Source organism: Dama dama, chromosome 26 (genome assembly GCF_033118175.1).
Source record: "Dama dama isolate Ldn47 chromosome 26, ASM3311817v1, whole genome shotgun sequence".
Classification (NCBI taxonomy): Eukaryota; Metazoa; Chordata; class Mammalia; order Artiodactyla; family Cervidae; genus Dama; species Dama dama.
The window spans coordinates 25,640,264-25,655,385 of NC_083706.1; the positions used below are offsets into that span (position 1 = coordinate 25,640,264).

Here is a 15,122-nt window from a genome sequence, read left to right on the forward strand (position 1 = left end):
AAATATTTGGATGGAAAATCATAGAATCTTATAAAATAAAAAGAATTAAACTTAACAGTAAAATACTCCTCATAAGTATTACAAACATTCCATTAAGTGTACAAATTCAAAGACTCAAGAACGAAAAACTCCAAAAGACAATATTTATTTAGAAAACAATATAGTCTGTGTTGAGACTTCCCAGTTGGCTCAGTGGTAAAGATCCCACCTGCAGTGCAGGAGACATGGGTTTGATCCCTGCATAGGGAAGATCCCCTGGAGGAGGAAATAGCAACCCACTCCAGTATTCTTGCCTGAAAAATCCCATGGACAAAGAGGCTTGACAGGCTAAGTCCACAGGGTGCAAAGAGTCACACATACTGAACAACTAAACACACAGGCATGCATCATTTGTGTTTAAGACACTGTTTGCTGGGGAGAAACAGCTTAGAAATGAAATGGGAAAATACAACATTCTTAATTGATGTGGTTGGCAAATCTGGCAGTATTGGACCACCTGCTTCTCCCAAGGAGTAAACAAGATAATCACACAAAAATTTAATTTCATTTAGTTTATTAATATGATCCAAACAAACTTAGCTTAAGACAATGAGCAAAAGACCCAAGATAAGATTTGGCTGATCTATACCAAAAGAACAAAAAAGGTGACAGGACTGGTGACAATTTTATTTTGGAAAGTTAGTTTATTAACTAATATAAAAATAAATCTACAATAGCAACTGTGACTCAGATTGAGCCAGTATGCAACACGTGTGATACCCAACATGGTCAGAGAGGACCTCACACCCTCCTCAGCTGGTTCACACCCTCCTCAGCTGGTTCACACCCTCTGGCCTTTGTCCTGGACCTTCACAAAAGGCCCCTCACAGCACTGAGTTTGCAGCCAGCTACATTTTCTCCTAGGCTACAATCAGTTATGTACCATTGCTATGTTTTCTGCAGCCTCTTTCTTTCTGGATAGTGACAGAGCTCAAGGAAAAAACTCACCTGGCCAGTGCTGAGCAAGGAAGCGGGGAAAAAGATGGGCTCAGGGTGGTTTGGGACGCAGACTCAGGTAAATGAGCAGGCTAGAATGGGCACCATCAGAAAGTGTTGAGGTCAGGGGCCCACGGGTGATTCACAGAAAGACAGAGCCACATATTACAAGAAAGTAGAACCACTGTTCCATTCGGGAAATCACAGCAAAGAGCAGTAAAGAGAAAGAACACTGGAATGGACAGTACTTCCATTTACACCTTTAAGATAAAAACATTTAAAAAGAGGAATACAGAAATGAAATCAATCATTTCAAAAAGTAAAAGAACGACAACAAGTATTTCAATAAAATGAAATACAGGAGATAAAGAAGTCTTTTACTTCCACTTGACTTTGTCCAATTTTTTAAAGAGGTTAGGTAAGGTCAACTTTGCTTTACTGAACGATTCATACATTTTATCAGATATTTCTGAGGAAAACATGAGAACCTGATGGACATCTCTCAGGAAGCCTGGGGAAGAAGAGGGGACAGGAGGAAGGGAACCTGTGAGAGGAAGTCTCCAAGGTCTTCACCCTCATCCTTCACACCCCCATAAATGTCCTTAACCTGCATGGGAAACGTCAGGCTCGGATCACGGAAAACCGTGGTCACCGAGCATGAGAGAATTACGGGCACACGCTCCTGGGGCTGAGTGCACCGCCCAGGACCACGAAACCCAGGAGCAGCTCGAGACAGGCATTTCCGTGCAGGGAGGTGGAAGACGCCCCGCACACCAAGGGCTCTGCTTGATACGGTCTTTCTATATCTGGAGGTAATGCTGTCATGCCTTGAATCTGAAAAGGAAAGAGCAGAAACAAAGCCACTGAGTGTGTGATTGAAGAGCAGGACTGCGGCCAAGCTTGCTCAGCCCTGCATTTCTGCAGGGGTTAAAAGGGTGGGAGGGGGCAACGGGTGCTGAAGTTGTCCGACATCAGTCAGAATCCTAGGGATTCCCAGCAAGGTGGAGAAAGGGTCAGACACACCTTCGGGAAAGAAGAGATATAAAACATGCTCTCTCGGGTTTCTTCTTGAAGCTTTCACCCCACCTTATTCCTTTTTCATCCCAACTTTAGTTTTAGAATAAATTTCCTTCTTTGAAGGAAGTGGAATCAGAAGGTTTGGGGCATCTACATAATCATTGAAAAATTCTCAGACTTATCAAAAGACAACTGGATTTATGGATATCTGTCTGTTCCTCTCATTTTATCTGTTGTGGATTCCGGTAAACTCCGGTATCTGTTTTCCCTGAAGATTAAAACAAAGCGGGGCTTACCGACCACTCTGCGTTGTCTGTCTTGGAACATCTCACGTTGACCGGCAGGCTAAGGACAAGCTTATTGAAGGCAAGACCTTCCTTTTTAGTCCATTTAAACTTGTTCATTGCATCCATGAAAGAAAGGTTTTTATACTGCTTAGGGCTTTTGATAATAAAAGGCCAGGTCCTGAATATAAAATAAATAACCAGAATGAGTCATATTCAGAACAAAAGCATTTTGTGTTTCCATTACTTTTCAATACCGTAAGTCCCCTAATATGAGCTTTTAAGTTGTGAACTGCTAAAGATGCAAACATACCCCTGTACACCAGCTGTTGTGTACCCCTGCACTTTTCAAGGATGGTACTGTAAGGTTACAAACGCTTTCGCTACTTTCTATGTTTGTTTTTTATCTACATATTATGTGTGTGAAAAGTACTATAAACCTATGACTATACAGACGATTATGTCAGCTGGGTACCTAGGCAAACTTTGTTGGACTTAACAGATTGGACTTAGGGACACTCTCTCGGAAGGAAATGCATTTGGATGTAGGGGACTTATTGTATTCTAAAACAGACTTCATACTAGTTCATTTTTACACAAACAGATAACCTGATTGAAAGTACTAATCAACTCTTAATCAGTTACTAGAAGAAATACATATAAAATAAGAAGTCTTTTTTAAGAAAATTCCTCAGTTTAGTAGCAGATGAGTGTTACTTTTAGACAAATAGTTTTGACTTAGAAAGCTTCCCCGGAGCCCCACAATTCCTCACATAATTGTTTTGGCTTTGGTTAACAATATAACTGATAGGTGTCAGTTCTGAAGACTGCAAAACTAATGATGTAATGAAGAAATGTGCAGAATATCAAAAGATACTGAACAACAATGGAAATTTCAATTCCATACTGTTGAAAAGCCTGACCACTGTTGGTTGTCCAGGATTTGCTTACCTAGGTGGCAAAATTTTTTTTTTTTAATTGAACCAGTGTTTTTAAAATTTCACTGAGAAAAAAATACTTTGAAGATGATACACCCTGCTTCTACTTGCTGCTGAAGAAAAATATATGTAAAGTGTCCAAGAAATATAAGTTTTAGATTCTCGATTCTCGAAAAAAGGAAAAGTGTTTAAGTGTAGTTCAAAAATTTGCATGGTCTGTTCCATGGACCATCCAGGAGATTATCATGGGTACCTGGTAGGGGTTTGGCTCCCTCGATACCCCAAGAGGAAGTTCCAGCAATTTTCAATAATTAGCAATGAATTAACCTCTGAGGAATCTACATTTTTAATATTTGATCTTTGTAATTTCTTCATTTAATTATGTCATATCAGCTCGCTCTCTCTTACATACATAACCTACTCAGGCATGTTGAATATTATCTTTTTAATTAAATAAAACACTCTTTACTGTCTTTTAGAATTATGAAGATAAATTTTTTATGTTTAAAATGAAAACATTTCCTCTGTACTTTAATAAGTGAGATAATGAATAATACAATAGGTCATATACGAGGATCTTCATATTCTTTATTCCTAACCTTTTTTCTTTAATTAAAGTCAATATATCTTTGCTGAGTTTTAAATGCGCTGTTAGGCACAGAGACCTTGACGTTCCACAAAGAATGAGCAAGCGCCATCACACTGCAGCAAACAGATCCAGCAATGACCTAAAATCTGTCACATCGCAAATCAAATACTCTGTGGAGACTTACAGAGGTACAATCCAGACTCAGTACAAAATAAAATCTGTACATGTAAAAACTTTCATAAAGTAAAAATTTAACTTGAAAGGGGCCCATTATATTTACATACCATGTCATTTAAAATATACTAAAAGCTAGGTGTTAGTGGTAAAGAACTCGCCTGACAATGCAGGAGATGCTTGTTCCATCCCTGGATCGGGAAAATCCCCTGGAGAAGGAAATGACAACCCACTCCAGTATTCTTGCCTGGGAAATTCCATGGACAGAGGAGCCTGGTGGGCTATAGTCCATGCGGGTCACAAAGAGTCAGACACAACTGAAGCAGCTACAGCCTCCCCAAAGTAGCTAAGTTTAATTAAATATAAAATAACTTTAAGTCAAATACTAAAAATAAAATTTACTTTTCAAGGAGATAAGGTATTTGCCTTGAGAAAAGGAAAAATCTACTTTATAACCAGGAAAATGCCGGACGGGTAGCGGGGAGCGGAGATCATCAGCTTGTAATCTCCCAAAACACCACAAGGGGGCACTGGAATCTCTGCTAACTCCCTAAGTTTTCTGCAGCTTTGCTAGTGAAGAGTGAACGCGCGTGTGCAAGTCACTTCAGTCCTGTCTGAGTCTTTGCCGCCCCGTGGGCTGTAGCCCACCAGGCTCCTCTGTCCATGGGATTCTCCACGCAAAAATACTGGAGTGGGTTGCCATGCCCTCTTCCAGGGGATCTTCCTGACCTAGAGATCGAACCCACGTCTCTTATGTCTCCTGCGTTGGCTGGTGGGTTCTTTATGTATTGTATATTACATAGATGAAACCTTAAAAAAAAGGTTTACCGCTAGAACAAATTAGCAAATTAGCATCTGTTTGAGATTTCACAGTATAAAGTTACAGAAGAGGTATAAACACATTTGCTTGCTTATTATAATTATGTAGAAAAGGATTTTAAAAAGGGCAAGCCCAATAAACCCTTTATTGGAGCCAGCAGGACAGGCTGGGTGGGGAGGAGAGTGTCACGACCTCCCTAACCTGGCATCTTGTCCCATTTTCATCGTCTCCTTTCCCTTCCTACTAAATTTGTTCAGGCTCCTACTTTATAACATCACACTAACAAACTAACCTTGCAGCCTGTCCTACACCACACTTGCTGATTACCATTGGAAAGAAGAGAAGGAAAAGACAGAATGAGGAGTAATCCTGAAAAAGTAAATATTTATCCTAAGTATTTTTCCTTAAAAGACTGCAATCTAAACCAGAAATAGATAATGTTCAGGTAGTAAGTTCTGCTCTCACTGGGACTGGGACTTAAGTTATTAGAAATTTAGGAATGTTCTAGAAAGTAAAACTATTACATTTCTGCACATCTGGGCAGTGTCTAAATAACTACCCAGATCCACATATAAATTGAAGGGTATTATTTATATATCACTGTAGTTGACAAAAATAAAGGCTTTAATATTGATGAGCAATTTTCCTTTATAAGCTTAATTGGCTAGTCGATTTAAAAATATACAGAAATGAAATAAACTTTAAGACTATCCAAAATAACTTTGGAAAAAGAAAAAAATGGCAAAGTTTGGGGATTTACACACTCATTTCAAGATTTACTATAAAAAAATAATAATAATTGTGTGGTATTATAGTAAAGCTAAACATGTACCAGGGAGGCCTGGCGTGCTGCAATTCATGGGGTCGCAAAGAGTCGGACACGACTGAGCGACTGAACTGAACTGAACTGAAACATGTGACACAATGAACAGAACTCAGAGTCCAGAAATTGGCAATATATGGTGAAAGGATTTGCAACAAACATTTCAGAGTAATTGTATAGGAAAAAAGTAGCTTTTTTCATCAAACAGTTCTTGTACAACTTGATGTCTGTATGAAATACAATGAACCTCAGAAAATTCAACAAACAGAAAATTATTCAAAATGGATCTTCAACCTAATGCTAAAACTATAAAACTTTTAGGAAAAAAAAAAAAAGAGAGAAAATCTTCACAACCTTGGGCAGGCGACAGTTTCTTACAAGGGATATCAAAAACACAAAACAAACCAAAAATAATAAAATGGACTGCAGAAAAATACAGCTAAAAAATTAAAATCAAGTCATAGACCAGAAAAAAAATTATTTGCAAACATACACCTAAGAATTTATATCTAAAGTATAAAAACTCTTTACAATTATAAAGAACTCCGACAACTCAATAATAAAAAAAAAAAACTCAGTTAAATGGACAAGAATTCGAACAATTAAAAAGGAACATGTATCAATGATTAATCAGCATGTGAAAAGAGGCTTGATATCATTTGTCACAGGGGAAATGGAAAATAAAACTACAGTAAGATACCACTGCATACACATTACAATAGATGAAATTCAAAATAAAGAAAATACAAAGAACACTGGGAAGATTAAGTAGTAGGAAATCTTACAGGTTATCAGTGAGAATGTAGAGAGGTACGTTATTTGGGAGAACATTTGAGAGTCTCAATGCTGTAAACACAGACTTAGTGTACAATCCAAGGATCCCCCCACTAGGTATTAAAGCAGAAACTGAAAACATATGTCCATACAAAGATGAAGACAATAATATTTATAGCAGCTTGCTTCATAATTGCCACAAACTGGAAACAATCCAAATGTCTTCCAACTAGTGAACAGATAAATGAAATTTTAGGTCTATACACACTGGGGAATACTACTCAGCAATAAAAAGGAGTGGGTTGATGATACACATACACACACACAAATACATACATACATATATATGTGTAGATGAATTTCAGTATAGGTGAATCTCAAAAGCATTCTGAGGTAAGGCAGCCAGGCACAAAAGAGTATATTCCATATGATCCTATTTTCATAAGGTCTAGAGACGATCAGACTAACAGTGACAGAAAGCAGATTCCTGCTTTCCTGGGGCTGTGTGTGGAGGGGGGTGTCTCCAGAGGTGTGACAGAAGTCTCAGTGGGGATGCAAACGCCCTAGAGCTCCTCTGTGATGGGGTTACACAGGGGAACACGTCTGAGAGAACTTCCTAGCAGCACACTTAGCACGCGTGCCTGCCTAGGTGCGCAGGCTTGTCCGACCCTCTCGCGGCTCCAGGAACTGTACCCCACCCGGCTCCTCTGTCCATGGGATGTCCCAGGCAAGCACACTCGAGTGGGTTGTCATTTCCTCCTCTAGAGGGTCTTTCCTACCCAGGGATCGAACCCACATCTCCTGTGTTGGCCGGTGAGTCCTTTACCACTGAGCCGCCTGGGAAGCCCATACTTAACAAGGGGGCATTTAACTGGATGTAAGCTCTATCTCAAGCAATTTGACCCAAATAAATAAATAACAAACAAGAAATAAAACGTATCAACAAACAGACAAAAAAGATACAACCTATACTTTACCAATCAGATGGTTAAAGAAGGAGACCAGGAAATCTGACTGAATGAGGCACAGCTCCTAACCCTCTGCACGCTCTCTGAGCAAATGAACGTGTGGGTCGGTCAAGTGCAGTTGAATCTCCCTGGCAGAAGCAGAGGTTTGTGAGCTGTAACAGGTTTGGCAGACTGACATAATAAGGCCTGGGACATTCCTCTACTGAAAGGCAGTCAGCTCCAACCAGTTAGAAAACATCCTCTAATAGATTTTTAATAAAATCTGAGGAAGGAAAAACTGCCTTATTATAATATAGAGGACAGTTACACCTCTGCACACACAGCCCTTTACCCTCAAAATATAGAAGAGAAAGTACATAAAATATCAACAAGTGGACAAAGGAAATTGGCTCAGTCGTGTCTGACTCTTTGCGATCCCATAGCCTATACAGTCCATGGAATTCTCCAGGCCAGAATACTGGAGTGGGTAGCCTTTTCCTTCTCCAGGGGATCTTCCCAACCCAAGGATCAAACCCAGGTCTCCCGCATTGCAGGCAGATTCTTTACCAGCTGAGCCAGAAGGGAAGCCCACATAAAATATATCCTGTCCAAAAAAAAAAAAATATATATATATATATATATATCACCCAAATCTCAAACTGTGGTGTGGAGAGAAAGCAAACTACTCTCAAATTTGCTTAGAAAGTAGTCAAAACCTCATCTATGTTTTACCAAAGAGAAGTTTTAAGCAGAACTGGCTCAGCAAAAGAAGGAATGGCCAAACAACCATGAAACTTAGGGTGAAAGGAAATAATATCACATTTCAATTATTTCAATATCCAGTGAAGACCAAAAAAAAAAAAGAGAGAGAGAGAGACAGAGAGAGAGAGATAAAAAATCTATTCTAGAAGATGACATAAACTAATTATACTGGAGAGAATTTCCACAAGTGTTTCATGCTATGTTTATTTAATAAAAACATGAATGCGATTAAACAAGAGCTCAAATACAGGATGATAAAACAACAGAATGAGATGAAAAAGGAGATGGACCAAAGGAAATAAATTTTAAACAAAACAAATTTAGCAACAAGTATGTTTAAAACAAAAAAAAGCAAGCGGCATAAGAGTATTTCTGAAAAATTAGAGGGAAACTCTTGACAAAAATCTCAAATAGAAAAAAGTTTGTAGACATAAGAAAATTTCCTTGTTATGAAAAAAAGAAGTGAATATATATATTTCCAGAAAATATGTAAATATTTATATATGTAAATATGTAAAACACTTTGTATTTCCAGAAATTGATTCATATACTCAACACTGAAATATGTTCAGTTGAACTTACAAATTCTACAGGCAGAGGAAGAATGAGCCCATTTATCCAAAGACCTCTCTGAAGGGGGGGAGGTGGGCTATGATTCCCAATTACTATATCCAACCAAATGCTGCAGAAATATAAATGCAGAAATTTTCAAACATAAAGGGCATAAAGCATGTGTCCTTCTTGATTAAGTAACTGAGGACAAAATCCTGAGGAATCAAAGAACCTAGAAATGCAGAAATCATATGAAGATTAGGAATTATCATGGAATCTATAAAAGCTGCAATAAATATTATGGAAATTATGTTTCAGAATTAAAGGTGAAAATTAAAAATCTTGAGAATACAAAAATTCTAATATAAATAATAAATATTTGGAGGTACAAAAAAGGAGATTTGGAGAAAAATGTGAAAGTGTAAATGTTCTCCTTTTTATGATCTACAACTGAAATACAGTGTTTAAAAAAGTGTTAATATCTTTTATGCTCTATTTTCTCAGCATCTGAGAGCTCCTTTATATAATATTATTTCTTGTCATTAAAAACAACAGCAATGTTTATTTATTCAACACTTATTCAATTTCAATTTAGTCTTCTGATAAATTTAAACAAAATTAAATTTTAATATTTTTGTTTAAAGCAGTACACAAATTATAATCTTTCTAACACTGATCTGGGCTTCCCTGGTGATTCAGCTGGTAAAGAATCCACCTGCAATATGGGAGATGTGGGTTCGATCCCTGGGTTGGGAAGATCCCCTGGAGAAGGGAACAGCTACCCACTACAATATTCTTGCCTGGAGAATTCCATGGACTATATAGTCCATGGGGTTGCAAAGGGCTGGACATGACTGAGAGACTTTCACAGGCCTGACCTATTCATCTTTGCATCATTACCTATAAGAAAGATGTCTCCAATGACATTCAATTAATGTCAGTGTTATTTATTTCTAACAGAATTTGGAGTGATAGCTTGTGTCCTCTTTTTTAAAACCTTTTTCTGCATTACCTAAATGCTCTATAATAAGCCTATGTGATTTTAACACCTTATCAACATGAAGTGATTTTTTTTTCTTTTTTCCTACAGAGAATAGAAAAATCACCTCTCCTGATTTTTTTTTAAAGAAATAGAACAAATGAAGCAGGAACTTTCCATCACAGAAACCTCACTGGAACCACATGGAGAGTGTTGATGTATCATCCAGCAGGGAATACAAATTTATCTAAACTCATTATCTATTCTGTTATTTGATCTTTGGGAGGTTTTGTTTTTCCTTAAGCCTTGCCAGCTCTGTAGAAGGCAGAGGAAAACTGCACCCTCCACAACAGATAAATCTTGAGACAGGATGTACACGTCTCTGTTTTTCTACCAATGTATCCTCTAATCCTAGAATTGCTACAAAATCCTTAAAATAAAATGGAGCACCTAAATAGCCTTTACATTAAAAGCAAAAATAGAAATATAACATATTATATGTTATATGATATTTCTGTTTAATACTGTATCCTAAAACCAAATTAGCAATATTTTCATAAGCAAAATGAAAAAAAGCACCCAAAACCCTTTCTTTCTTTCTTTCTTTTTGCCAGTACCTTATTGGTTTGGCCTTTAATAATATTTATGTCAGTATGATGATGAACTAAACTTAAAAGTCTGATTTAAAGTCCAAACATGTATTTATAACAGAGGTTATTTTTCATTCATATTTTTGTAGAATAAATGTACTCAAACATGTAGTTAAATGTTTTATGTGGGCAATGACATCTCAAAACTAGTCTTGTTCTGTGAAGCAATTCTCCCTAAGTAACGAAAATGCCAACTTCAGTATTTCCTGGAGGAGATCAAACCAGTGAACACAGACAAAGCTTGTTGGGACACAGAGATAGGCATTTTCAGAGGCTTTATACAAGCTGAGCAGAAAAGAAAATAACTGGATCACAGCATGCAGTTTGTTCATCTTGTAAATACACAGCTTTGAATGCTCATCTAACATTCTCTCCAACGTTCTCTTGATTAGGAATTTTCCAGTCAATACGTTAAAAATATTCTAACGGGGAAAAAACAAAGCTATTTAAGTCCTGCTGTGCTGTTCTCAGTCATGTCCGACTCTTTGCAATCCCATGGACTGTCGCCTGCCAAGCTCCTCTGTCCCTGGGATTCTCCAGGCAAGAGTACTAAAGTGGATTGCCACAGCTTCCTCCAGGGGATTTTCCCAACCCAGGGACTGAACCCAGGTCTCCCACACTGCAGCCGGACTCCTTAACAGTCTGACCCATCAGGGAAGCCCAGTTAAGTCTTAGCAAGAAGCAATATGGGCTTCCCTGGTGGTTCAGATGGTAAAGAATGCCTGTAATGCAGGAGACCTGGGTTTGATCCCTGGGTCCCGAAGATTCTTCAGAGAAGTAAATGGCAACCAACTCCATATCACTGCCTGGAAAATCCAATGGACAAATGAGCTTGGTGGCCTACGATCCATAGGGTACCCAAGAGTCGGACGTGATTAAAGTGACTAAACACCAATGCAAGAAACATACAATCTCGATATTTTAAAAACAAGACTACATCCTAGTGCTTCTAGAGTGACATTTTATGTGCCATTGTGATTTTTATTGACATTTTATTTGTTCACAATGTAGTCATTGTGAACAAAAAGGCACATATATAGCAACAACAATACAAATTTCACCTCCTCCGTTGATTATGTAATCTATGAAGTTGAACAGATTCTTAATCTTTAGTATCTATTTCCTTCTCTGAACTGGGAGTGCAAATACTGCTCTACCTAATAAAACTGTGTGAAAATAAATTAAGCGAAATTACGTATGTGAAAATACTTCAGAAGCTACAACTTAGTTTATACCAGCATTTTGTTATTTGTATTTTAGCAGAGACAGACCTCTGATATGGTGGTCATTGGGTTGACTGAATAGGAACTCAGTAGAACATATCTATGAATAGTGGGTTTAATTTAAAAAGAAGAGTGTTTGCAGTTTCTAATTTATAATCCCTATAAAATTTTGGAACACAAAGCAGGCCATAATTATATTCTCGTTCTGATCTATGTTTTTACCACATCCTCATTAAGTGTTTATTTAATCTTTCCTTAAATACACCCCCTCAAAAATCTATGTGTCTCTTGTGTCTAATTACATCAGTCCTTTTGTAACTGACTGATTAATTTTGAAAAATCCTAATCATTAGAAGATTCTTCCTTGCATAAAAATAAAATCTACACTTCAAACTTTCCACCAGCCATCCGAATTCTTCTTTGTGGTACTGCAAAGAATGGATAAAATCCTTTTTTTCTATATCAACCTTAATAATAATAATAATTCTCAATTTCTTTTTCAAACATGTTTCCCTGCACCATTCAGACATCATTATTTTTCCTTTACTCTTCTCTTTCCCTCACCATTTCCCAGAGCTGCAGTTAATCAGTAAGTTCAGTGAGGGCTACCTTCAAGAGGTAATCTGATTGGAACCATTTCTCACCAATTTTACTGGCACCATCCTGGTTTAAGGCACCCTCACCTTTCAACTGGACAATCACAAATTTCCTGGTTGATTATATTATTTCCAATCTTGTCCTCCTAGAGTCTTTTCTCAACATAATGACTAAATTAACATTTTGAATATCTATATCCTATCATAGGACTCTTGAGAGTCCCTTGGACTGAAAGGAGATCAAACCAGTCAATCCTAAAGGAAATCAGTCCTGAATATTCATTAGAAGGACCGATGCTGAAGCTGAAACTCTAATACTTTGGCCACTTGATGCAAAGAACTGACTCATTGGAAAAGACCCTGATGCTGGGAAAGATTGAAGGCAGGAGAAGGGGATGACAGAGGATGAGATGGTTGGATGGTATCACTGACTCGATGGACAGGAGTTTGATCTTGATCTGCGAGTTGGTGATGAACAGGGAAGCCTGGTGTGCTGCAGTGCATGGGTTCACAAAGAGTTGGACACGACTGAGTGACTGAACTGATCCTATAAGAGGGCTTCCCAGGTGGTACAATGGTAAAGAATCTGCCTGCCAATGTAGGAGACAAAAGAGATTCAGGTTCAGTCCCTGGGTTGTGGAGATTCCCTGGAGTAGGAAATGGCAACCCACTCCAGTATTCTTGTCTGGAAAATTCCATGGATAGAAAAGCCTCGTGGGCTACAGTCCATGAGGTTGCAAAGAGTTGGACACGACCAAAGAACTGAGCACACATGCACCATACCCTATAATAGCTTCTCTTTACATTTAAAACCCAGAGTCCTTATGCTGCCTATAAAGTCCTACACTGTCTGGTCCCACTTGCTCTTATACGTCCCACTTATTGTCCACCCTATCTCCCTCTGCTTCAGCCAAACTCACCTTCTTGCTGTTCTTTGAACATGCTGGCCTCATATTCACCACCTGTTACACTGGCTTTTCTCTCTGCAGAGTATGCTTGTAGATCTTTCCATGACTGGCTCCTCAACACTTAGGTCTCTGTTCAAACATCACCTTCTGATATAGACTGAATATTTTTGTCCCCGCCCCACCCCACAAATTCACATGTTGAAATCCTAACACCCAAGGTGATGTTATTAGGAGGTGGGGCTCTTGGAAGAGTCTGTCCTCATAAACAGGATTAGTGTCCTTACAGAAGCAGCTTGAGAAAGCACCCCTGAGCTTTCTGCCATGGGAGATCACTGTGACAAGATGGCTCTCTGGGTCCTCAGCAGGCACTGAATCTGCAGAACCTTGATCTTGGACTTCTCAACCTCCAGAACAGTGAGAGATAAATTTCTACTGTTTTCAAGCTACCCTGTCTGTGGTAGTTAAAGCAGAAGGGACTAAGACAGCTCCCCAGATAAGCTCTCACCACCCAGCTGAGAACAACACACTTCCTTCATTGTCTCAATTATGTTCATGACATCTTTTAATATCTGAAATTTTATATGTATATTTGCCTGTTACTTCTTACCCTCTCTAATATACAATTTCAAGGGAGCAAGAATAATATTTAGCTTGCTTATTATTTTGCCATAAGTCATTCCTATCATACACAACTGTGCAGAAAGAATTAACAGAGCAAGCCTGAGTCTGACATCCTTAGGAACACCTGCTTGGAAGGCTGACCTCTGGCTGGCATCAGGGAACTTAAATAGCCAACAATTTTCTGCACTAACATAAAACTTTCTCTAAATGATAAGTGCAATTTACCATGCCTAGACTGTCTGTACAAATGAGGCTGCTTATGTTGAATACTTGCTTTCCTTCTGGGAGTCTGGAATCTTGGTATTTGCCAAGCAGAGGGCACTTATGTGACCAGCCCCCAATAAAAGCTCTGAGCTCTGAGTCTCTAATGAGCTTCTGCAGTGGACAACACTTCATGTGTGTTCTCATAAGTTGCTGCTGGTGGAATTAAGCACATTCTGTGAGGCTCCCCTGGGCGGGGTTTCTTGAAAGCTCGCCTTGGAGACTGGCATCTGGCTTCCTGTGGGTTTTGCCTTATGTACTTTTTCCTCTGGTTCATTTTTTATAGTCTTTCACTGTAATATATGTTAGCCATGAATATAATTAGCTGCTGAATCCTTCAGGTCTTCCTAGAAAACTAGTGAACCTAAGAGTAGTCTTAAAGACGCTGGACATAGCAATTAAGATGTTCACCTGGACTGCTCAGCTGAAAATAATCAAATAGAACAGCACATAAAGGAATCCCATAACATGGTGATGAATCTTCAATGAAAATAAAGCCCACCCTTACCCCAATCATGAAATCCATTGACTACTTACGTGACTGGCCTGTAGATCTCCTTAACACCAATGAACTGAAGTTGCTCCATGATGTCTGGGATACTTGCACATCGAGTAAGATTAATTCTTGGGTAATAAAGAAGGTAAGAGAGACACATTTCATTCCTGGTGCTTAATCCTCCCTGAAAATGGAGATATTTTATTTATAAAAGTATATGTTCCACCAACTCTGATACTTATAGCACACAAACCACAAATGTTACACAGTTTCTTCCAATATTGAAATGTAACCCATCTTAAAGCTGAAGAATAATCACCTAAATGACAATTTGGTTTTCAAAAAGATAGTAGCACTTTTTAAATATTTCCAACTCCTTAAAAGTTATCTTTCTTAAAGAACCTAATAATCTCCTCAAAGTTCTGTTTATACGGTGTAAAGTCTCACTATAGTGAACGTTTCAGAGGATGTTTAGCAACATGATACCAATCAGTCAGTGTGCTGGAATCTTTGCCTGATTGCATTGAATTTTCTATAATCTTGTTGTCATAAATATCAGTGTCTGCATACCACAGGGGAAACAGATTACACACTTTGAATCTAAATATAAATAGTGGACTAATTAAAGAAAAAGATTAAAGATCCTCCAAAGAACAGAATCTGGAAATGCTACCATATATTATCTACAATGTCCAATTTTCAACCAGAAGTTATTAAACATGAAAAGAAACAG

The 15,122-nt window shown here is 38.2% G+C and overlaps 1 protein-coding gene across 1 annotated transcript in view; it reads right to left on the bottom strand.

Annotated features, from left to right (window-relative positions):
* Positions 1 to 214: 214 nt before the first annotated feature.
* MOXD1 (monooxygenase DBH like 1) overlaps positions 215 to 15,122 on the bottom strand; it is an 88,878-nt gene continuing 73,970 nt past the window's right edge. Inside the window, exons 10-12 of the mRNA XM_061130561.1 lie at positions 14,431 to 14,573; positions 2,289 to 2,457; positions 215 to 1,809 (exon numbers count right to left, since the gene is read on the bottom strand). Coding sequence (XP_060986544.1) covers positions 1,642 to 1,809; positions 2,289 to 2,457; positions 14,431 to 14,573 — 480 coding nt within the window. The 3' untranslated portion in view covers positions 215 to 1,641. The remainder of the gene's footprint in view (positions 1,810 to 2,288; positions 2,458 to 14,430; positions 14,574 to 15,122) is intronic.